Source organism: Gekko japonicus, unplaced genomic scaffold (genome assembly GCF_001447785.1).
Source record: "Gekko japonicus isolate JY-2015 unplaced genomic scaffold, Gekko_japonicus_V1.1 scaffold148, whole genome shotgun sequence".
In the NCBI taxonomy this organism is placed as follows: Eukaryota; Metazoa; Chordata; class Lepidosauria; order Squamata; family Gekkonidae; genus Gekko; species Gekko japonicus.
This window is the reverse complement of record NW_015170892.1, coordinates 1,011,205-1,034,238: the sequence shown is the minus strand read 5'-3', so window position 1 is coordinate 1,034,238 and position 23,034 is coordinate 1,011,205. Positions and strand designations below refer to the sequence as shown.

The 23,034-nt window shown below is 40.2% G+C and overlaps 1 protein-coding gene across 1 annotated transcript in view; it reads right to left on the bottom strand.

Moving 5' to 3' along the window:
- Nucleotides 1-368: 368 nt before the first annotated feature.
- Nucleotides 369-23,034, bottom strand: part of NR3C2 (nuclear receptor subfamily 3 group C member 2) — a 222,677-nt gene continuing 200,011 nt past the window's right edge. Inside the window, exons 8-10 of the mRNA XM_015418463.1 lie at nucleotides 22,712-22,842; nucleotides 16,801-16,958; nucleotides 369-1,230 (exon numbers count right to left, since the gene is read on the bottom strand). Coding sequence (XP_015273949.1) covers nucleotides 1,075-1,230; nucleotides 16,801-16,958; nucleotides 22,712-22,842 — 445 coding nt within the window. The 3' untranslated portion in view covers nucleotides 369-1,074. The remainder of the gene's footprint in view (nucleotides 1,231-16,800; nucleotides 16,959-22,711; nucleotides 22,843-23,034) is intronic.

The following is a 23,034-nucleotide window of genomic DNA, read 5'->3' as shown; positions in this document are numbered from 1 at the left end:
ATAGAAAAGAATGCAAAAATATAACTGAAAATTGTTATGGGTGGTTATTTACAACGGACGCTGTCAGATGGGAAATTAGATATGATGCTAAAAGGCACAGCTTTCCCTTTCTTAAATACACTGTAAACGGTTCATTATGCATGCAGAACGATTCACTTTACAAAAAAAATTACCTTGTGTTTAGACAAAAAAGAGTAATTAAATAGTCTCCAGCAAAATAGAATTCTTCCAAAAATACTTTCCCATTCATCCTATTAACCATTAAAGATTTTTAGGTCTCATTTACAAAAGTTCCTTATACCATTTTTTTCAGGTCCTTCAATTTATACATACAGCAATGTACAGTACAGCAAAAGACTGCGAAAAATTATTGGTAAAGCCAGCACAATAGATACCATAAACTGAAACAGAGGCATTTGTTTTAACATCTTATCCTTTTCAAGTTAAATAATAAATGAACACTTAACACAGTGTAGATCATCTTATGATGGATAATATGGGATAACAAATGCCGCAGGTGGAGATACCAAGATTATTCCACACCAAATGCTTCATTATTTATTTTACACATCCAGGGTTGTTGTTTTTGTCTCTCTCTCTGTGTATGTGTGTATATAGTACAAGAATTAATGCCCCATATTGACTGTGTTTTATGTGCAAACCAATGGTAAGCTTTTAAAAGTTCATCTTAGTCCTTGAACCCTTTTGAAACAAGCATATACCAGAAACTACATGGCATATTTAAAATGTTCATCTCTTAAAATATCAAAATCAAAGAGTTATTTGACTAGATATGGCTTTTCATCCAGAGGAACAGGAACATATTTTTTTCCTAAATGTTGGTGTATTGGGAGTATGGTAATAGTTCTTTAACCATCTTAATGACTTCATTGACTTCACATAAACTTCTTTCCAGCCTCCAAACCCTTCCTGTGTTGTTGTTTTTTAGACTAGTCAGACTTTTGAACAATTTTTGTACAGCATATTTTAAATGTGGTTTCTTGAGTCCTTCGTGGGTGTAGAATAGCACAGGGAAACTTAAGGCAAAGTTTTCTTTCTCCATTAAGACATCTGTCACTTCCTGTGGAAGTAGAGGGGCTTGGCATTTCCAGATTCCACCTTGGGCAACTGATCACTGATGATTTCTACCAGCATAGCTGGAAACTCCACTTTCAGAGCTTGGGACTCTCGGAAGGTGTAGAAACAGAATTCCAACAAATCGCTAACAAGCTGAAAAGGAACAGGAGAAAAGATCAGGAAATGTGAGCATGAAAAACGGATGTGGAAAAGTTTTATATCACACAAAGTATAAACAGTATAATAAACAAAGTCCCTTAAGGCTAAAGTAGACATGATGCAAGATATCAGTGAGCTGATCTTCTGAAACTTTTAATTTAAAATCAGCCATGGGAGAGCTTTCCTGGTTTTCCTAATTCCAAATCTGCAATTAGATGTTGGGGGGGGGGGCGCTCAGGCACCTGTATTTTCCCCCTCATGGAGCAAACAGCAGCTTGCGAGAAACACAATATCTGAGAAACTGTTAGACCATCTTCTTACAATGCTGTGTCCACAATCCATTCTGGGCTGTGGCCATTTTAAATAAAAAATAAAACAGGAAAACTGCAGATTTGTCCTAAAACTATACCTTTTACATTTATTAGGCTACTTACAGTATGGTGTCTATATAAACAAAAATGATTTCCTTGGTATTTATCTGCCCTTGGTTTGGCAAAATAAATCTCCATAAACAGCTTTTTTCTGCTCATTTTCTGATTACTTGGAAAACAAATCCAGAATGTAATAGCAATTTCAAATAAAATGCCCTGCTAACTCCTTTCACCACTTTCTACTACCTGCACTGGAGTCTTGTGGGGTTTTTTAAGCAAAAAAAAAAAAATATCTAAGGCCTCTTTCATAGCCACCTTCTTTGCCTTGAAAACAACTACTCTTAAAATTCTTCACTACTGAATGTCATATTGTAGATGTAAAAAGAAATGGCTTACAACCGTGTTATTTATAATGGAGAGACATGCAGTATAATGCTGAAGCGGGAGATAACAAAATGGAATTTTCATATAAAAATTCAACTACATTTTGATCACAAAACAGCTTCCAGTGAAACATCAGTATCATTCCTGGTAGTGAACTGATTTTTAAAAATATTACAGCCTTTTGCATAACCTAAATCAGGGGCGTCAAACATCTGGCCCCTGCAAGGCCCCAATCTGGCCTGGGAGCAACTAGCTGTGGGCCACTTCCTACTTCTAACATCGCAGCTCCTTTTGGCCAATGTCAGCTATTTCCTGCTTCAGAGGCGAGAAAAGAAAGCCTTCCCCCGATTGGCTGAGTGCTCCTCCCCCCCCTCTGGGGAGGGAGGGGGAGGGAAAGAGCCAGAGCAAGGGGAGAAAATGGCATCTCGTGGGACTTCTAAGAAGACCAGCAACGTTTTATTCCAGATAGAAGCACACTTTTTCTTCAGAGGGAGGGAGGGAGCCAGAGGGAGCACCCCAGAAAAAGAGGTAGAGTGGGGAGTCCCGTGACACTTGGAGAGATCCTCCTTTCCATTTCTAACAGATTGGGGGGGGAGAGAGAGAACAGCACAGCTTGCATTCCTTATTAGTGAAAGGGAGCAAGAGTACAGCAGCACCTTAATGACTAACAAAATTTGTGGCAGGACATGAGCTTTCACGAATCACTGCTCACTTCTTCAGATACAGCTTGAATGTGAGTCCATCTGTCCTCATATCTTGGACAGTGAAGTGATTTCAGACGCCAAATGACAACAGCAGGCATTGGTAATGAGAGAAGAAACCTAGGTCTCAATTCAGTCCAGAAAATTGCATTGTCTTGAGCTTCATTACCAGTTGCAATTCAGCAGTCTCTCTAATCTCCCTTTGAAATTCCTTTCTAAGAGAACTGCTACTCTTAGGTCAGCAACTGAATGCCCTGGAAGGTTAAAATGTCCCCCCACTGGTTTTTTAATGTTGTGGTTTCTAATAGTAATAGAAACAGTAAGAGTCCAGTATCACCTTTAGACTAACAAAATTGTGGTACAATATGTGCTTTTGTGAGTCACTGCTCACTTCTTAATACTTATTTCCATCTATTCTTTGCATCCTCCTGAACTGAATCCCCCTCTACCAAATTGAGACCTAGGTTTCCTGTACCAATGCTCATTACCATGCCTCTGTATATCACACCAATGCTGATATGTCCACCCATCTGCATATCACACTTAATCCAATCACACCTGCTATTGCCATTCGGCATCTGAAATAATCTTTATAAAGTTTATATCTCTGGTACCTTGTGTTAAATTTTAATGGCACACATGGCCTGGCCCAACAAAGTGACATTCATTTCAGATCTGGCCCTCGTAACAAATGAGTTCAACATCTCTGACATAAATGGTTGGGAAATGAACACATGAAGCTGCCTTATCAGACCCCTGGTCCATCAAGGTCAGTATTGTCTGCTCAGACTGGCAGCGGCTCTCCAGGGCCTCAGGCAGAAGTCCCCCACATTGCCTACTGCCTGGTCCCTCCAACTGGAGATGTTGGGGACTGAAGCCTGGACCCTCTGCATGCTAAGCAGAGGCTCTACCTCAAATGAAAAATAAGCATTCTTATAACTTCTTCAAAATCTTTCTTTAAAACATTTTTATACCACCTTTCCATCCAATCAGGGTTCCTAAGATGGCGAACATGAAAACACTGAACATTTGAACAATTAAAAACAACATTTAAAATGATAATGTAATTCAATAAAAACATATATAGCATCAGAACCAGGGAGGGAGCCAAGCAAATGCTCCATACTGAGGTATGTCAAACAAAACAAAAAGTCTTCACCCACTGGCTATAGACACCAATAGAAGGAGACAGATGAATCTCCCTGGGGATGGAGTTCCAAAGTTTTGGTTCCATGATGGAGAGGGTCCTTTCTTGGGTCATCGTCCATCTAGCTGCAGATGAGGGAGGGAGGAATCCAAGCAGGGCCTCCAAAGATGATCAGAATTAACAGGTATGTTCACATGGGAGAAGGTGGTCCCTTAAGTTATGATGGCCTTAAGCCACATAGGACTCTAAAGGCCAATACCAGCACCTTGAATTCAGCCTGGAAAGAAATTGGGTGCCAGTGTAGATGGAACAAGACTGGAGTGATATGGTCCCTATGACCCATTTCAGCCAACACTTCTGGCTGCAACATTCTGTACCAACTCTAGCTTCTGACTAGTGTTCAAGGGCAACCCCACATAGAGCACATTGCAGTAATCAAATCTAGATGTTACTATGTCATCATGCACCATAGTGGCATGATCTTTTCTACCCAGGAAGGATGGCAGCTGGTTCACCAGCCAAAGCTGGTGAAAGGAACCCCTGGCCACCACTACCATCTGCCTATAGAAGAGAAACCCTGGATTCAGGAGTACCCCCAAGTTGCAAGCCTGGTCCTTTAGCAGGAGTACAACCCTATCCAGAACATCTACCAATAGCACCTCCATTTTGTCAGGAATAAGTCTTTAAAATCACCTGAAATATTATATACATGGATCATGTTATCCATGAATACAAGTCTGTAGGGATATTATATCCTTAAGAGTGTACTTTTCTAAACCAAATACACTAATATATAAAAAGGAAAATATAATTACTAAATATACAGTAACCACATAATTTCCCCAGCCAAAAGGAACCTGCGTCAGAAATGAGCATCTCCATGGGACTCTTGAAGGCTGGGGCTGAGTACAGCACATACCCCGCAGTATATAAATCCAAGACATGTATGTCATAGGTTGCATTTTCTCACAAAGTTGGCTCTCAGCTCTTTAACATTTATTTTAAATATGTCAACCACATTTTTAATGTATCAGAAGCTGCCATTTTTCCCATGGAAATGCACATAAAGCAAAGATGGATCGAAGCCGACTAATATATTTTATGCAACTTTCTGGAAAGATAAAGCTTATCAACAGACAGTGTGGCAGCAACACTGACAACTGAAGAGTGCCACACAAAATGGTAAGAAGTACCTCTCATCTGGTGCACCTGCAGGCTCTTTTTTTTTTTTACTCCTATAGGAGATTTTGTATATGTATATATGTATGTGTATATATATATTTTCCCCAGGAACTGAATAGATTTAAATCTTCCTCTGTCTGTATAATCTCAAGATTGCACAAAAGAGTGTCTGTGATCCAGAAGGGTATAGCAAATGGCCTGCTATGCAACAGCCAAGCTCTGCAAGTGCGAAAGACATGAATTTTCTCACTCCACAAGAAATGGTGGGGAAAGCCTTGGCTGTGCCTCTGGTTTGGACGGTCATGCCGGATTGTCCAGGAAAAATACACACATTAGATTTTGAATGTATTACAATATTGTGTGTAGTAAAAATATACATTTTCTGTAATCCACTTTTAGTGTCTAAAAAGTTCTTGATTCTTCAGAGAAGCAAAGTGTCCATCAAAGGGTTCATAATTCAAGTGGGATTCATTTTATTCCCACAAGTATGCACATCAGAAGAAGTGTCCAAAGTCAATTAATCTTTAGTTTAGGTGACAAATTCAAGAGTTTGTTGCCAAGTTCTATTAGGGTAGACTGGTGCAGACTCCAGTTCACATATTCTGCCCTATGTCAAGCCAAAAGTATTCCAGATGACCAAATCCAGTACCATTCCATGGGAATAACAGGCCTAAAACAAACTGGCCTTAAAGATGCATCACTTAGAATATTTTGTGTCCGGACACAGCACATACACACATACATCCATAATAAAATGTGACTGGGAAGAAAACACAGGAGAATGTTCTGGAGAGCTGATGTTCTAGAAGGGCTAACGTTTCCATGCAGGGCCAACAGCTAATTTTCTGTTGGTGGGAAGAGCCACTTAAGTTAAAGAGAGGGTTTCAAGGCTGCTGAAGCTGGAGGAAAGCTTCAAACTCTGCTTAGGTGAATGGTAGGATACAGGTCAATGTTTATGAATTTTCTTAGGTTCTTGTGCAAAGGTAAAATATGTATTTAACAAATGACTAAATGCAGATTTGCCACAGATTCATATTAGATGTGTGTAAATACACAGCTGCTGCAATTAAACATTGTTTGTTTTAATGACTATTGAAGAGCAATGACTTTTTTGTTATATTGCTATTTTTTTCTGGTCGAACAGCCTATTGGCTTTAAGACCTAGATGGGAAATGGGAAATATATCTGATTTCTGTGTTCTCTTCAACAAGGGTGTTCTTCTTTTTTAAAGACAGCAGCCAAACTGTGTACCCCTGCTTGGACTATAGAACGACAAGCCATAAAGCCAAGTAAAAGTGATGACTGATACCTCTTATTGGCTGCCAAGCATCAACTCAGATCCTTCAGAATGGTTCCAGGTGTTCAGTCAACTTTTTTTTTTAAGAATTAGGCTCACATACATCATGACTCATATTTGAAATTACAGTTCAATCAACAACATACAGGAAATTAAAAAAGTACATCCAATACTCGTTATGTAACTCATGCTATATCACATGTTGACACTCTAAAGATATAAGGATGAGTTCTTAACTGAGATTTACCCATTCATTTGGGCTGTAAAACAGCATGTGTGTTACTTGAATGGGACTAGAGATAAAGGGTTTTGATGACCTTTAAAAAGCAAAAGATGCTGTTTGCTGAACAGACTACAAAGACTAGATTTAATCCAATGTCAAATATAGGTAATTAAAAAATTTATATGACTTTTTATTATAATTCCCTCTTAAACCAGCTATCTAAACTACTGATTTTTATTAAAACCAAATCCCAGGGTCTGCATGAAGACATAGAACAAGTTAATGCCACCAGGCAAAAAATTGGGAGAGGATGATAATTTGACATAAATAAATGCAGGCCTAATTTTGGGCAAGAACGCACAGAACCGGGGTTCCGGCTGGCTCCTGAGTTGGCCACGCCCAGCAGGAACTCATTAGCATAATAAGCCACACCCAACAGCAGGAACTCATTAGGATTGGCTACATTAGGGGTGTGTGGCCTAACATGCAAAGGAATTCCTGCTACAAAAAAGCCCTGGGTTTTGACAACAAACAAGGTAAACAGAATAAGAAGCAAAAGGTGGGTGTGGCTGGATGAGCACACTTCTGGTAACATAGGGGTGTGGCCTCATATACTAATGAGCTGTGCTGCCAGGGGTGTGGCCTAATATGCTAATACGTTCCTGATGTTGGGTGTGGCCAATTATGCTAATGAGTTCCTGCTGGGCTTTTTCTACAAAAAAAGCCATGAATAAATGTAATCTTGAGTAAAGGGATAAAAAACAATGGTCAGGCCCAAGGAGAATATGGGGGCAATGCCCCCTTGAAAATATTCCAGACCACCACCCCCTTTGTTGTGGAGATCAATCAAATTTTGTCCAGATTTCCTGGGAAGAAATGGAGGCAGCAGCTCTGGAGCTGAGTCAGTTAAAATCTTCCTGATCAAATTCATTCTCATCTGCTCAATCATCTACTCTTCTCCTACCTTCTCTCCTGTTCAATGTCCACAGTGAAAAATGAGAACATTGGGTAGAAAACTGGAATGAGATTTATAGTTATTTGGGGGTTGCTTCCTCTGACTAGAACTTTTAAAAGTGCTAATTTAAGGCATGTGTATTTAAGGAATAATGGTAAAAAATAATAATTTGGTATGATTTGACTATTTAAAGATGAGAGAACATAATATTTCTTGTTGCTTTTTAGCAATCACCAAGGGTACCTAATAACAAAAGCAAAATTGCTACTATGCTGTAAAATGCTGATATTGCAGTTTGCATTGTGCAGTACACCCATCCTGATATCCATGGCCAGCAATTATTGAAAATGCAAGAAAGATGCCTTCAATGGTACTGTCAGCAATCTAGCAAGCCTTCCAGCAAGCCAACCTGAACAGGAATTTCTGTGATTTATGAATATTTTCTTATCACATGATTATAGTGATCTGTTATTAGCATCTGACCTAATTTAAGAGACAGAAATGGACAGTGTTTGTTAGTTGTTGTCTTATTCTTGTAGTACGGTATCTTTCTTTTCTGGAAACAATAAAATCTCCTAGCTTCGGCTGGGACATAACTATAAAAAAACCATGCTGTAGGCATCACATTTAGAGTGTGCTCAAAGTAAACTATACTTTTAATAACACCATATTCATGTTTGTATAATAATATAATAATAACAACAATAATAATAATTGGTGCCTAATAATAATTATTTTTATGCGATTAACATTTCTCTGCAAGAAATGCTAGTGGGGCAAAAAACTCTCTTCAGAAATCAAAAGAAGTTTTCCAAATTGCCTCTATAAAGACTGATGTGGTCACAGTAGTTTCCAGTTATTTATGATTACCGTCACAGGGCTGAACAATTATCTAGTTCTGAGGCTTAGCATCTCTAGTCAAGATCATTTATGAATCTTCTGATGGACTAAAAAGGCACCTCTGATAAACTGGGGCAATAAGATTTATTTTAAATGTAAACTGTGAAATCTTTTCCTCAGGGGTGGAAAGAGGATCCCAGTTATTGTGACTATTTGAACACTCTTCATTTGCACTGAGATACAGGTATCCCAAAACTAGTTAAGCCAAAGTTTTTTTAAAAAATTTAAAATGGTGTAAAAACCAAGCCTAGGTCCTGTTGTGCTATCAAAAGCAATGTAGTGTTAGTTTTGCACCAGTCTCTGCCTCAACACAGCCCCCTCCTCCTCCAACACCATGAAGCTGGTGCTGCAGTAAGGAGCTCCTCCTGCAAATGAGGTGTGAGTCCCACTGATTTCAATCCGTTGAGAGAAGCTTAAATCCGGCTTCATCAGCACTGTGACCTCTGCATGTCTGAATTCAAGCTGTTCAATAATTGCTTTGTTTTTCTTTCAGTGCTTAGGGGATCTGTGAATAAAGTTGCTGATGCTTTTGAATACTTATCTGCCTACCTGTTCTGTCAGGAAATATTTTCCTGTGCTCTGCATTTTTCTTTCTGCACATATGTTCACCATGCACAATCCAGCTAAAACCACTGAGCAATGTAAAATGTTTCCCTTCACTATTGAGCTGCATGTTATGGAGTCAATGCATTGTTTCTGTCTTACTGTACTTAGTACTGTGTCATTTTATTATACATGTCATTGAAACTATTCTAGATAACAAGTTTAGTAGGAAAACAGTGTTGTACTTACCTGTAAATGTTCATCTTTGATATTTTCTGTAGTCCCACACTGGGACTGTGCTTGCACATGCTGGCCACCAGAGGTCTCTACTAGCATTTGCTTAGGAAGGAAAGAGTCTTGGGGAATCCCCTCCCCTCTGGAGCAGTTAGCAGCCCTTTCCATGTACTCCAGAGAGGGCACTCCCCTTTCCCTCAGTTCTCCTGAGCTGCCATGAGCAGAAGCTCGAAAAGGAGAGCTCACAGCAGGGCAGGAGGGAGGGAATGTGTGCCTGCACAGAAGACAACTTGATGACTGAGGGGTGACATGATCGAGGTTTACAAGATTATGCATGGGATAGAGCAGGTAGAGAAAGAGGTACTTTTCTCCCTTTCTCACAATACAAGAACTCGTGGGCACTCCATGAAATTGCTGAGCGGTCGGGTTAGAACAGATAAAAGGAAGTACTTCTTCACCCAAAGAGTGATTAACACATGGAATTCACTGCCACAGGAGGTGGTGGCGGCTACAAGCATGGATGGCTTCAACAGGGAATTGGATAAACATATGGAGCAGAAGTCAATCAGTGGCTATTAGCCACAAGGTATAGATAGGAACTCTCAGTCAGAGGCAAGTGATGTTATTCTTGGTGCCGGGGGGGGCAACAGTGGGAGGGCTCCTGATGGCACCTGGTATTTTTGGCCACTGTGTGACAGAGTGTTGGACTGGATGGGCCATTGGCCTGATCCAACATTGGCTTCTCTTATGTTCTTATGTACAGCTAAGTGCAACACTGTTTTCATCTTCAGTCTTCTCTGCAGTCCCACATTGGGAGACTAGCAAGCTACTCACCATGGAGACAGGTGTGATGCTCTCATGGAACAACAAATGCAAAACCATCTTGCCCACTAATGTATCTCTTCTTGTATTCATGTCAACAGAACAGTGCTTAATGAATGTGTCAGCAGATGACCATGTGGCTGCCCTACAGATGTCCACGAGTGGTGTTCCATGATGAAAGGTGACCCATGTTGCTTGTGACTTGAGCACAAATGCCAAGAGGGCAGGATAGCTTGGCCTGTTGATCAAAAAAGCAGAGACTATCCATCTAGATATGGTTTGAAAAGTGGCTGCCTTCCCCTTAGAGGGGCATGAATAACAAACAGTTGGGGAGTTTTCCAGAAAGGCTGTATTCCGTTTAAATAATGTAATTACACCCCTTCAACATCCAATGAATGGAGCATTCTTTTCAACTCTGATGTAGGGAAGGGGAAAGAAGACAGGCAGGATGGGGTAGGGCGGGATATAAATAGTTAAATAAATAAATAATATCCTATGCTAAATAGTAAAATGATACCACTTCCAGGCAGAACTGTAGGCTAGGCCTAGAGATGTGAAGGCCCGGAAAAAAAATGGAAAAATTCGGGGGGAAACCGGTTTTTTCAGTTATTTTCCTGAAGCCTTTTTGTTTTTTCCCGAAAAATTGGAAAAATTGAAAAAAGAAAAGAAAAAAATTGATTATGGAATGTTTTATTTTAACATGATTAATAAAATATATATAGTATAAGATTGATCTAATTTCTGTGCACTGAGGACAAGCAAGTCCTAGGTTATAAACTGAACTCTCCAATGCAAGAACAAGATGCATTTCTTCCTTTAGGAGGTGCGATTGTCAGAAGAAAATAAAAAAGTTTCAGTTTTGTTTTTGCATGTGGGTGGGTATTCTGTTTGTAATAATTGTTTGGATACACTATATTTTTAATATGCTAGTTGTGATAATTTCATGCCAAGTAAAAATGTCCATAGTCATATTTTATGTTCCTAAAGTAACAGAATGACTTTCAATCTAGAAAAGACAAAAGAAATGCTAATGTAGCATTTTTTCAATTTTTCCCAAAATTTCAGTTTTTTCCTGGAAAAAAACAGAAAAAAACCCCGGGTTTTTTTCCGAGCTTCAAAATTTCCGGAAATTTTACATCTCTAGCTAGGCCAAAGCACTACCTTTTCTCCATTTTTATTTTATTTATTTATTTATTCTGGGATTTATATCCCGCCCTACCCGTAAAGCTCAGGGCGGCATGAAATCTGACAAAGGGTGGGTCAGCCCATAAAGCCATTAGTTCTCCCACCCTCCTAGCAGATGTGATTGCTACTAGGAACACTATTTTGATGGAAAGGAGGTTTAAGTTGCATGAAGTGAGTGGTCTTGTTTTAACTGTGTTAACCATTATTTTTATTTGATATGTTTAAATTGTATGGATTTTTGTTCTATTTATGTTACCCGCACTGAGCCTGCTTGCAGGAAGGGCAGGATACAAGTCAAACAAAATAAATAAATAAATAAATAGGCAGGAGCATGAGCTGTGCAAGAACCAAAGATAGAGACCATTGAGGCACAACGTGTGCACTGGGGGGAAATAAGTTAAATAACCCCTTCAAGAACCTTTTAGGGTCCTCATGGGAAAAGAAAGTTCTGCCATCAACCAGGGAGTGCAAAGTAGATATAGCTGCAAGGTAAACCTTTACAGAAATCACCATTAAACTTGAATCCCCTGAAGACAGGATATATTCAAATATAAGTGGAAGGGGGCAGGTAGGTGTGGGAACTCCTTTAGCTAATGGCTACTTGGACAAATGAGACCACTTTGAAGCATAAGAGCACCTTGTAGAAGGTCTATGAGCATTCAGTAGGACATCAGCCACCCTATTGGAAAATTTAACTATGTTGATTTAGCAACCATGCTGTTAAATCACAATCTGCAGACTTTATGGTGAACAAGAGGACCCTTGCATAAAAGGTCTGGTTCAAAGGGTAGATGCATAAAAATTCCTCTGGACATTGACAGTAGGGTGTGGAGCTATGTCTGCCTTGGTGACTTGCAGAGTATATGAACTCCCACCAACAGATTGGAGTCATTCGGGCACCAAGCAAGCTGAGGAATAATGTAACTAGGGGTAGAGAGCGTAGTGTTTTGAGAATGAGCTGATGGTGAAAATCTTCTGATGAATCAATTCTGAAGGGGGTGCATTCTTAGGTGAGCTAAGAGAACCATGGCTTTAGTTAAGGCCACCAGTTCCAGTAATTTCTGAGAAAAAAACACTGACTGGAATCTATTTCTTGTCAGTCAATGAATCAGGGCTGTAATCTGTGTGTCCTGGGAAGGAATGCTCATGCTCTAGTGGAGTCTAAAAGGGTAGCTTGTTCAGTTGGCACAAGCACTGACATTCTGTCTTTATCAACCAGTCCTAGCTCCTCACTCATGTTCAAGATGAACTGTATTTGTGCTTGTAACATCTCATATGATGGGGCTGTGACCAACTAATCATCCTTTGAAACCAAGGTAAGCTATCACTACTGCCAAACATTTCATAAACACTTGGTGCCATGGAAAGCCCGATGGGCAGGATAGAAATTGAAATAACGATGATGATGATGATAGAAGCTATGTGAAAATAAGCATCCTGCAAATCCAAAACAACAAACCAACAATTTAATGTGAGAGACTGCAGAACTGCTGGGATTGATAACATTCAGAACTGTTTAACCTGAAGGAAAAAAATTAAATTCCTAAGCTCCAAGATAGGCCTACAGCTGCCATCCTTCTTAGGAACCAGAAAAAATCTAGAAAAGAACCCCAGAAAACAACCCTTGCCAGTTACTGTTTGCACTGCTCCCTTATACAAGAGGGCAGACAATTCACTCTCAAGTTCAGACATGTACAATGGATAACACCCAGAAGTCAGCGGTAACTGCTTGCCATTTATCAAAAAATAGGGATAGCCTGTCCAAAAAACCTAACAGGGGTGGCTTCCTGTGCATCTGCTAGTCAGAAGGAATCCTTCTGGGACTGGCATGGGCCCTTGGTGTGCTGGAGCTGGTGCTGTCCCAAGGACCTTGAACTGTGAAAGGCTCTATGCCTCAGTTGAGGTTGGGAGCTCGTGAATAACTTCTGTGGAGGATATCGTGTTTGACCTGAGTGTTGAGCATGCTGCTTCCTCAAATAGGCTGGCTGCTGTTGGTAACTAAATGATACTTAGATTTGTAGGAAGGAACAGGCCCTTGAGTGACACCACAGGAACAAGTGGTCTTGCTTGTTCTTCTTGATTTGTGAAATGACATCGTCTGTTTTAGATGATGGAGCCCTCAAGTGATAAGTCTTCAACCTTTTGCCTCATTTCAACAGGTAGAGCGGTTGATCTTAGCCACGCATGTCTGTGCAACACAATGGCTGATGCCATAGCTCTGGCGAAGGAATCAGCTGCATGCCTCTCAGCGTTAACTGGTTGTTTTGAGAGGCGCACGGCTTCCATATGGAATAACTTGGCCAGTTGTTTTTTTTGTCATTGGGGAGGAGATCTTCTCCAAGAAAAGTTAGCAACCTCTCATTATGGCACCGTAATTCATAATGTGCAGATTTATGGCTGCTGAAGAATATCTTCCTGCTGACTGCTTCAACCTTATGTCATTCTCTATCAACTGGGGCGGAATGTGCACCAGGTTGTTGTCTAGCCTGCATCTCCTTGGCAATTAAAGATGAGGAGGGAGGATGGGTGAATAAGTATGTGCACCCTTCTTGCTGTACTCGGTAGAGATTTTCCACTCTCTTCAATGTGGCAGGGATACTAGAAGGTTTCTCCCAGATGGCACTGATGTCTAGCACTCCTTCAAGTATTGTATGTTCTGTTATACAAGTCTTTAATTTTCTAGAGGTCTTCCCTACATATTGCAAGGACATCTGATTGCATATACAACCATATCTGAATTGCATGTTGTGAAATTATTTAGAACATATTCTTTTTTGTCAAAGGGATTGATAAAACTTGTCATATTTTGAGTTAGGTTACAACACTTGCAGTGTCCACATCTAAGATGGCCTTTGAGCAGGTTTGCCCAGGTTTCCTCCAGATGATGACGGCATGGAGAAATGCAAAGGAACTTTCTTTAATAAATCTGCCATCTATCACCTGACATTTCCCCCTTTTCTGGTACCCTTCACCCAAACATAAGAGACAGAGTGAGTGTTCATCTGACCTCATCATTTTCATATTGCACCGGGTACACTTCTTTAAAAGTGCTTTCTGAGACAAAAAAACCCAACAATATCTCCTTATTATTATTCTTTTAGAGCACAGTTTGAACTACTTGGAATCCTGTAGAGATGCTAGAAGAATGACCTCCTGCTATGACAGCGAAAGACGAACTGAGGGAAAGGGAGGTGCCCCTTCCAGAGCACGTGGCTGTTTGGGCGGGAAAACAACTGCTAACATGCTCCAGAGGGGAGGGGCTCCTCCAAGACTCTTTATTTCCTAAGAAAATGCTGGTAGAAATCTCCAGTGGCTGACCTGCATAAGTGTAGTCCCAATGTGGAACTGCACAGAAGACCGAAGATGAACTACCAGTACTGTGTTGCATTCTGTCCTCAGACGTTTTGCTGCACAATCAGTTCAAATATTTAAAGAGAATGAGACACTATGGTCGTTTTCCTAAACTTTGTTATTCATAAGCATTTGATGTACCCAGTAGGCACTTACCATTTCAGAAGGCCACCTTTCTCCTCATCCCATATGCACGGAGATTTTGATTTCAACACAAGTGATCATACTGAGGTAGTATAGTCTTATTAATCAACTCTATAAAGCACTTAAATAGGCTCTCCCTTTGTCCCACTTCGTAAGTGTCACCATATACATGTGTGAATGACCAACAACACATTTCAGGCAGATTTTAATCAAGCAACAACAGCTCTTGTTAGTGCATTTCTAAAATGTGCCCAGTTACAGCTGGAGAGTGTAATTAATTCAGACTTTCAAAATGCATCTCACGGTATAATTTGTTTGGGTTTCAAAATCTCTGAGAGAGAGGTTGCCTGCTCAACAGCCCAGTTAGCCTGAAATATATTAATTGATGCCATCTCAGATTCACCGACTTCAACAGAGTTCTACAGATTTCAAATACTTCAACTAATCTGGTCTGCAGAGCAAGATGATGCTGAGCAGAAAAACATCTCTTTCCTTTCTGCTCACCCCAAAAGCAAAAGCTAGTCTCTAAAGAATAAACTGTTACTGTGGTACTAATAATACTCTGACTCCTAGCGAGATTTTTCAGTGTTTTAATTAACAGCACATGACTTGACAAATAATTCCATATGTATGTTCAGTAAACAGACCTCAGGCTCTTGTAGGGATGTGTCCTGAAATGCACCATGCTGTACTCCGTCTTCACAAATAAGCCAGTCAAGTACAAAGAGGCACATTTATATGCAACCTCTCACATACTGAGGCCAAAGATTCTATGCACAGCATGAGCTTCAGAAGTGTATTTCCCAGCTACATCACAAGAATGGAGTACAGGAGTTTGCTTGTTTTTGCTGTACAATTTAACAGCTTTTAAAAAGCTTAACAGTAGGCTGTCCTCTTGTAAGTAGTGGTTCCACAAAATAGATGCTATAAAGAAACCAGAGGCTCACTAGAAAACAAGTTGGGAATTATGTCAAAAATGCATCCAAATGAGTTCCAAATTTCTCTTATGATTGACTCATTCTTGTCCAAAGCAATTTGCAATGTCTTTAAAAGTCTGAAGATACTATTCACAAATCAACATGTTTTCAGCAGTTCCACAGGCATCCGTGAGACTACTCAGGAGACAGGGCATCGAGAATTACAAATAGCATTATTAAGGGGTTCACCAATAACAGCTGAAAATTAAGAAGAAGAGGAGGAGAAGATTGGATTTATACCCCGCCCCTCACTACCCAAAGGAGTCTCAGAGCAGCTCACAATCCCTTCCCCTCCCCATAACAGAACCCTGTGAGAGCTCCTAACCACTACACCAAATTGGCTCTCTTAGTTATGGATACAAAGGGTCTGAAAATGAGAAATCTAATTCTTACATTTCAATTGCATTCTAATCCATTAAACTGATTTGCAATTATTCAGAAGTTAGATCTGAAGAAAGGCTGGGAACTCTCCTTTCTGACAAGGTCCAGTTTAAACCATTTGATCTCTCAAAATCAGATTCCAGTATTCTGGTTAGCAGAGTATTACTCATCAAATGGTCCTTCCAGTTTTTAAGGCAAACTTTTAAAAGAGTGGTATCTCAGTGTGTCCAAATATATATTTCTTCTTCAAATTTTCTATATAATTTTTCTTCCAAGGCTGAGCCAGGTGACAGAGGAACCACTGAAAACATCCGCCTCAAATCCAGTTCCTCCTTTTCTCTCCATTAATATTTTAAAAATTAAACGAGAGCCAGTGTGGTATAGCGGTTAGACGGGGATCTGGGATACCCAGGTTTGATTGCCTACTGTGCCACGGAAAGCATGCTGGATGACCTTGACCCAGTCACAGAATCTCAGCCTAAATCTCTCTCACGGGGTTGTTGTGAGGGTAAAATGCAGGAGAGGAAAATGACGCAAGCCATGTTTCTTCAGCCCTGTTTTGTGTTATTGGTTACCACAGAGTTACCTTCACTTGCATTACATGGAAGCTAGACACGGGGGGCTACTCTTTTCCTGGCACATGGCAGTGTCTAGTTACACTGTCAGTGCTCCAGGCTTGCTCATGACAGCAGGGGCCCATCTCACCTTTCGTGTTAATACAACATCTTGATACCAACATACTTCAACCACGGAAGCTGATTACTTACATCATGAATGGAGTCCAGGAGTTTCGTCAGTTGGTAAAAGCGCTGCCAGCTTTGCCCAGAACTGTTTGGGTGTTTAGTTACCATCTTCCTCAGTTCTTTAATATAATTTGCCCTCATTTCTTCAAACGCAGCTTGGCTTTTGAGGCCATCCTTGGGAACTATAATTAAAAGGATACAAACATATTTTACTGAACCATTTCTTACAGAGAAGGGCAATTGTTTACCATTAATCATTTATTATCAATTAGCACAATATTGTGGATAATGCAGTGTTCATATTTGCACATATATATATTTAGCAACATCATAAATTGTCTGAGCTTTGACAGGAGCTCATTTGCAGGTGAAAGCATATGAAAAGTTCCAGCACAGGAAAGAGGAGGAAGTTTCTTCAAGACGACAAAAAAGACTTACTAAACTTCCACTCTATCGCAGTACTTACTGTCTTATAGGGTTACCAGGCTCCAGGTGGGGCCTGGAGACCTCCCACTTTTACAGCTGATCTCCAGTTGACAGAGATCAGCTCCCCTGGAGAAACTGGCTGCTTTGGAGGGTGGGCTCTCTGTGGCCCTGTACACCCTGCTGAGGCCCCTCCCCTCCCCAAACCCCGCCCTCTCCCGGATCCACCCACAAAGTCCCCAGGTATTTTCCATCCCAGACCTGGCAACCCTACTTTCTTAAATAATTGTGGTAAAAAGGTACAAAATTCATAATTTGAGATTAATTTAAACAGTAATTTTTATGGTTGAAAAACTTTTTTTTACTTCTGTAGTCAAAATGGTTTTTAAAGCGGAATGTATTTTTGAACAGACATGTTACAGTTCAAATAACATATGAATATCATGCTATGCAGAATAAAAGCATTATTGAAAGCAGATTTTTCCCATTAACTGTTTTACCAGAAAGTGCAATTTCAGTCTTCTGACATATTCAGAAGTCTCCTCCCCCCACCCCATTTGCTGCACCATCACTACTTGGGCAAGCTGTCTGTAGGTACGCACATACTGTCATATGGGCATTAGCAGGTAGCTTTGATTAAAAATGTCCAAATGGGAGTTTTTTTCTTTGAACACCCCAGTACATCACCCCTCACTGTGGTTTGCCATTACAAATTGCCAAATTTACTTTTTCGTTATTGTTCTTCTGTGTTCGTTCATTTATTACAAAGTTTTAAAAGAAATATCTGTAGATAAGTGCATAATGTGCACTGTAATCTCAAATGCCCCACTGTCCTATTCCACATGCGCATTCTCTTAACCACCCTGGTTAGTATCGATGTGTTGAAATTAGACTGACTGGTACACAATAAGACACTGAAGAAGCTGAAGGGGAGAATTGGGACCCAAAATGACTCCCAGAGTTTATAGTGTTGCCCACACAATCAACATCTGCACTCTGATACAGAATTCTTTGACAGCAGTGTGAAAAAACAACATGTTTGCTGTACAAGGGAACAGAAAGAAAACATTATAGACAATGGGTTGGGTCTGAAAACTTTAAACTTCCCAGGTCTTCAAAAGCAAAACAGAACTAGGCAACAGTTTTAGTACAGATCTGGTCATCGTGAACAAGCTGTTTGTGACAGGCATGGTTTGTTGTCTGAGTCACTTAGGTCCTCCCTCTTCCCCTTCCACGATGCACCAAGAGTGATGATGGAAGTCTTCAATTTATTGTGATCTCTGGATACTGAATGGGGGTGTCCTTCCCCAGGATTGAAGCACAGTTAAGAATTCTGGTTACAGGGAAGGAACCAAACCTATTAATGCACCTGAATTCAAACATCACAGCAAATTGGGAAATTTTCATCTTCATTTTCAGTAACTGCTTGAGGGGAGAAAGCACACAAGTCTGAAGATGGAAAAAAAAAGTTGTGCCTGTCACGAACTCCACTTTGTTCTTAACATATGATTGCAACCCATTTTTCCTAGTAATGTTTAACCTCACTGGCATATTTTCAAGTCTAATTTCACTGCCATCAGCAATCAGTAAAGTGACTGAAGCTGCAATCCTAAGAATGTTTACCCAGAAATAAACCCTGTTGAATAAAATGTGATTCACTTCGAAGCAGACTTGCTTAGGATTGGCTATTGGGATATATGTCTGTGTAGTGAGGTAGCAAGCTGTTACAGCATGTGTATAGATCAGGAAGATCTAAGTGCCTAAGTCTTAGCTGTCATGACAGCCAGGTGTTAAACGAGCAGGTGCTACCCCTTGTGGTCATTAGGAGTAGGTAATTAGTTTGCCCTGATGTTCATTGGCTGTGTGTTGTATATAATGTCTAAGCTTGATAAGCCAAACGGGAGACATAGCTCTCTCCAACCGAGGTATGTTATGCTGTGTAACAGTCTGTATGTATATAGTTACCATTATTGCACTATAAACTTTCTGCCTTTCACCACCAGTTGGTCTCCTGGCTTCTTATTTACTGCACCCAATATTGGCTCCTGCATGTAGAAGCTGCTAAACGTTTACTTAGACCTAAGCTGATGATGGCCCAGGCTACCCTAATCCCGTCAGCTCTCACGGGCTAAGCAGGGTCATCCCTGTGGTTAGTATTTGGATGGGAGACCACCAAGGGAGACCAGGGTTGCAGCACAGAGGGCAGGCCATGGCAAACCACTTCTGGGCCTCTCTTGCCTGGAAAACTCTACAGGGTTGCCATACATCAGCTGTGACTTGACAGTACTTTGAACCCACAAACTGATGATGAGATTAGTGAAGCACAAAAACAAGCAACAGGAACATCCCATTGCAACTAGCGATCCTTGAAGACCAAGCAAGTACAAGAAATTCGAGAAGGTAACATCATGGAAATGCTATTCTACATGGCACAAAATATTTCTATTACAATGGTTGTTTACTTAATTGGCAAGAGAGGTGGCTTTTATATCCCTTGCATCAGGCTTCCTATTCATAATCTTAAAGAGTCTCACCAGTTTTCCTATTATGATTTATTGTTGATGCGTTAGCTACAGAAACTGCCCACACAGTAAGGGTTATATTCTTCTGCAGCTATTAATGGACAATCTGAAATTCCACTGAGTTTTGATTTCAGGTCAAAATATAGTATCTTGAGGAAAGAAACTTTTTTGTAAAATAACACAGTTCTGGATTCTTATTTATAATTTTAGATGCCATAATATTTTATAATTTTATTGCTCCCTTATGTGTACTTATCTGTCTTCTATTATACTGGTCTATGACCGTAATAAAGGCTTGTTGTTGTAAAATAACACTTTAATGGACATATGGTGAGGTGCCTTTGTTATGCCGCCTGCCGCTTGGTTGACTTGACCAATGGATTTGCCCATGTGTTGAAAGCCTGCCCCTACAGATTATCAGGGATCTGTATCTGAAAATTTAAAAGCCCATACTCAATTCCAGGCTAGCTGACCGACAATTCATTTTTTACAAAATTGGTTAATTTTGTAAAATGATGTCAAAATTGTGATCTCACACTAAAAAACAAACAAAAACCACAACACTGTGAGAGCAAAACTGAAATAACAAGAGCTGTTTCAAAACAGCTCAGGTTTTTAGAAGTGTAACTAAATAATTTAGCAGCAAGAGACAATCAAGCTACAAACAAATAGCTCCTCTGGGAGCTATTATTTGATCATCTTGGTTTTGGGGGAAAAGGCCTAATGGGTGGCAAATGGCAGCTCACATATTTGAATGGGAACCACTGGGCCAACGCTGGGAAGGAGAGAGCAGTAGTTGCAATGGGCCACCTGAGGATAGAAACATGAAATTGCACTCATGCTGCTCTGAAGGAAGAGGCAGAGGGGGACTGGAACGTAGCCGTCTGCTATAGTTTGTAAACGGCAAGGATCCTGTAGGGTTGCCTGGGGGGTTTAAACCTTCCGTGAAGTTACATGTGCCATGCCACTTGGCTTCCATTTAAACTTACCTGCCTTTTCTAAAAGTGGCATCAGCTCACATCAGTTATCCTATGCCAATTTTATTTCCAGACTCACTGTAACCTTTGTTATTAGCTGACAAGGCTAGGAGGGATTATATTTTTTAAAGTGCTAACTGGCTGGGGGAACATCAGGCTTTACTGCACATGGTGAGGAAGCCTCTCCTCATGTCTTTTTGGGATCAACATGGGTTCCCGGAAAGGTTCCATTAGCTAGAAAAGTAGCCATGCCCACAAAGAGTGGTTAGGATCCTCTCCTAAAGCTCCACAGTTGGTTTCACCATACACTACCTCTTCCTCACGAGACTCTGACAGATGGGCTAGGACTTTCCTTCACTTCCTGTGTGTCTAAACAATTTTTCTATGGTGAGGTGTTTTTTTTACGTGATTCTATTTCCAATGGAAGTGACTACTTGTTTTACCTCCAATCTATTATGTTTGTATGCAATGTTCCCTCCCCTTCCACTCCTCAAACAGCAACAGTTATCTGACTCCCAAGCAGATTATACAATGTATTACTCTCTACAAAAATAATAAAGAGAGCATTCTAAACATCTATGAACTCCTAATCCAGGTCAACAATCCTTGCAAATAAATCTATGCCCTCCCCAAACCAAATGCATTGGCTACACACTAACAAGCACATCCAGCCGTATCTGAATACAAAAACATTATATGCCATGGCATTTATGGGTAATCAATTCAGTGTTTACAAACCCATCCAATTAGCATGATGAAATTATGCTTTCTGATTTCTGCCTACCCTTTGCAGTTTTTGATGGTCTGATCAGTGTACTGCTGCATGTACAACAGAGCCACAGATTTCATCTTGATATGAACAGACATAAAGCTACATGCTCCATACATCCACATTTTCTACCATACCTAGCATGAAGTTGGCACTGAATAAGCAGGAATTGAATGTTTTTGGAAGTAAATCTGATTACTATTACACTACCATCAATCAGAATTTTTTAAAATACATAAACCTACAGTAATCAGAAACACAACCAAAACTTCATATTTTTGGACAGATGCCCAGTTGTTTCTCATTCTGTTTATTAAATGTGGCACGGCAACTGGCAATCTTCCCTATTTTGTGGGCAGGAGAAAAGCAAGAAAACAATTGAGATGTAATGTGTGGTTTCTTCCACATGTTAATTGAGGAAAACTTACTTGATGTGGCTATTATTCAAGTTTCTAAATAAATTCCACCAGCTGGTCACATGATTCAATTAAACAACAATAAAATGAAAGCAAGCTTCATACATCCTGTAACATACGGTCTGGGTGACAATGCTTGGAATTGTGCCTCCCACTTGCAAACAGGGATTCTGGTGTTTGCACAAACTTTCTGTATGTCTTTAAAACACTTTAATAGTCTTTTTAGATTGTTGCTGCATTCTTTAGAATTAAACACTGCAAAGAGTAGGATTCCACTCCCCTCAATAATGTCAGTTTGCTCTTGGTAGGTTCCCTGACATTTATTTCATACAATCAACCCAATGACTGGGGGGGGGGGGGAAAATCTCCAGTCTCTTGTCACTGTTGCTGTTAACATTTTGATACTGGCATCAAGATATGTGAATTCTTCCCCCTCCACACACACCACAATTTTGTGAAAGCCTGGAGCCAAAGATATCCAGGTCATGGTCTGAAGGAACCTAATGCAATTACTTTACTGAAGGATTTCTCTCTGGTCAGAGCCTGGATATGACTCTTCCTGGCAACTCTGTGATACCATGCTGAGTTCCCAAGAAACAAGAGAGGACACAGATCTAACAATGAACTTAAAAGATATGGACTCCTTAAAATATTGTTTGGATGTATAGCTAAGATACTGATTGCATGCAGGGCTTAATTTGCACCCTCGAAATGTTTAAACTACAAGGTTCTTTTCATTATTTCTTCAATCACTCTGACCAGCCAGTGAAAGCAACATGCAAATTCTGCAGTTAACACTTACAGCTGAAATTAATTTACAAAAGTTACCTGTGCTTAATAGCAGCAACACTTTCATAATGGTGTATTCTTCAAAGCTAAGCTGCAAGCGAACAAATTGAAGGCTGATCTGGTGCATCCCCTGGCACAGCTCAAACATCGCAGATTGGCGCATCCTCTCTCTGCAAGGAAAAAAACCCCATCAATGCATATAAGAATGGAAATATATTTGATGGCCACTCATGTGGCCACAGAACCAAAAAGCAGATTGTTACCCTAGGAGTACTGCTACTGTCAGATCTTTCAGGATTGTTTAAACTAGTCTATGATAATGGATGTTTAGTAGGTATATTTAAAAAATCTGAAGGTGTACA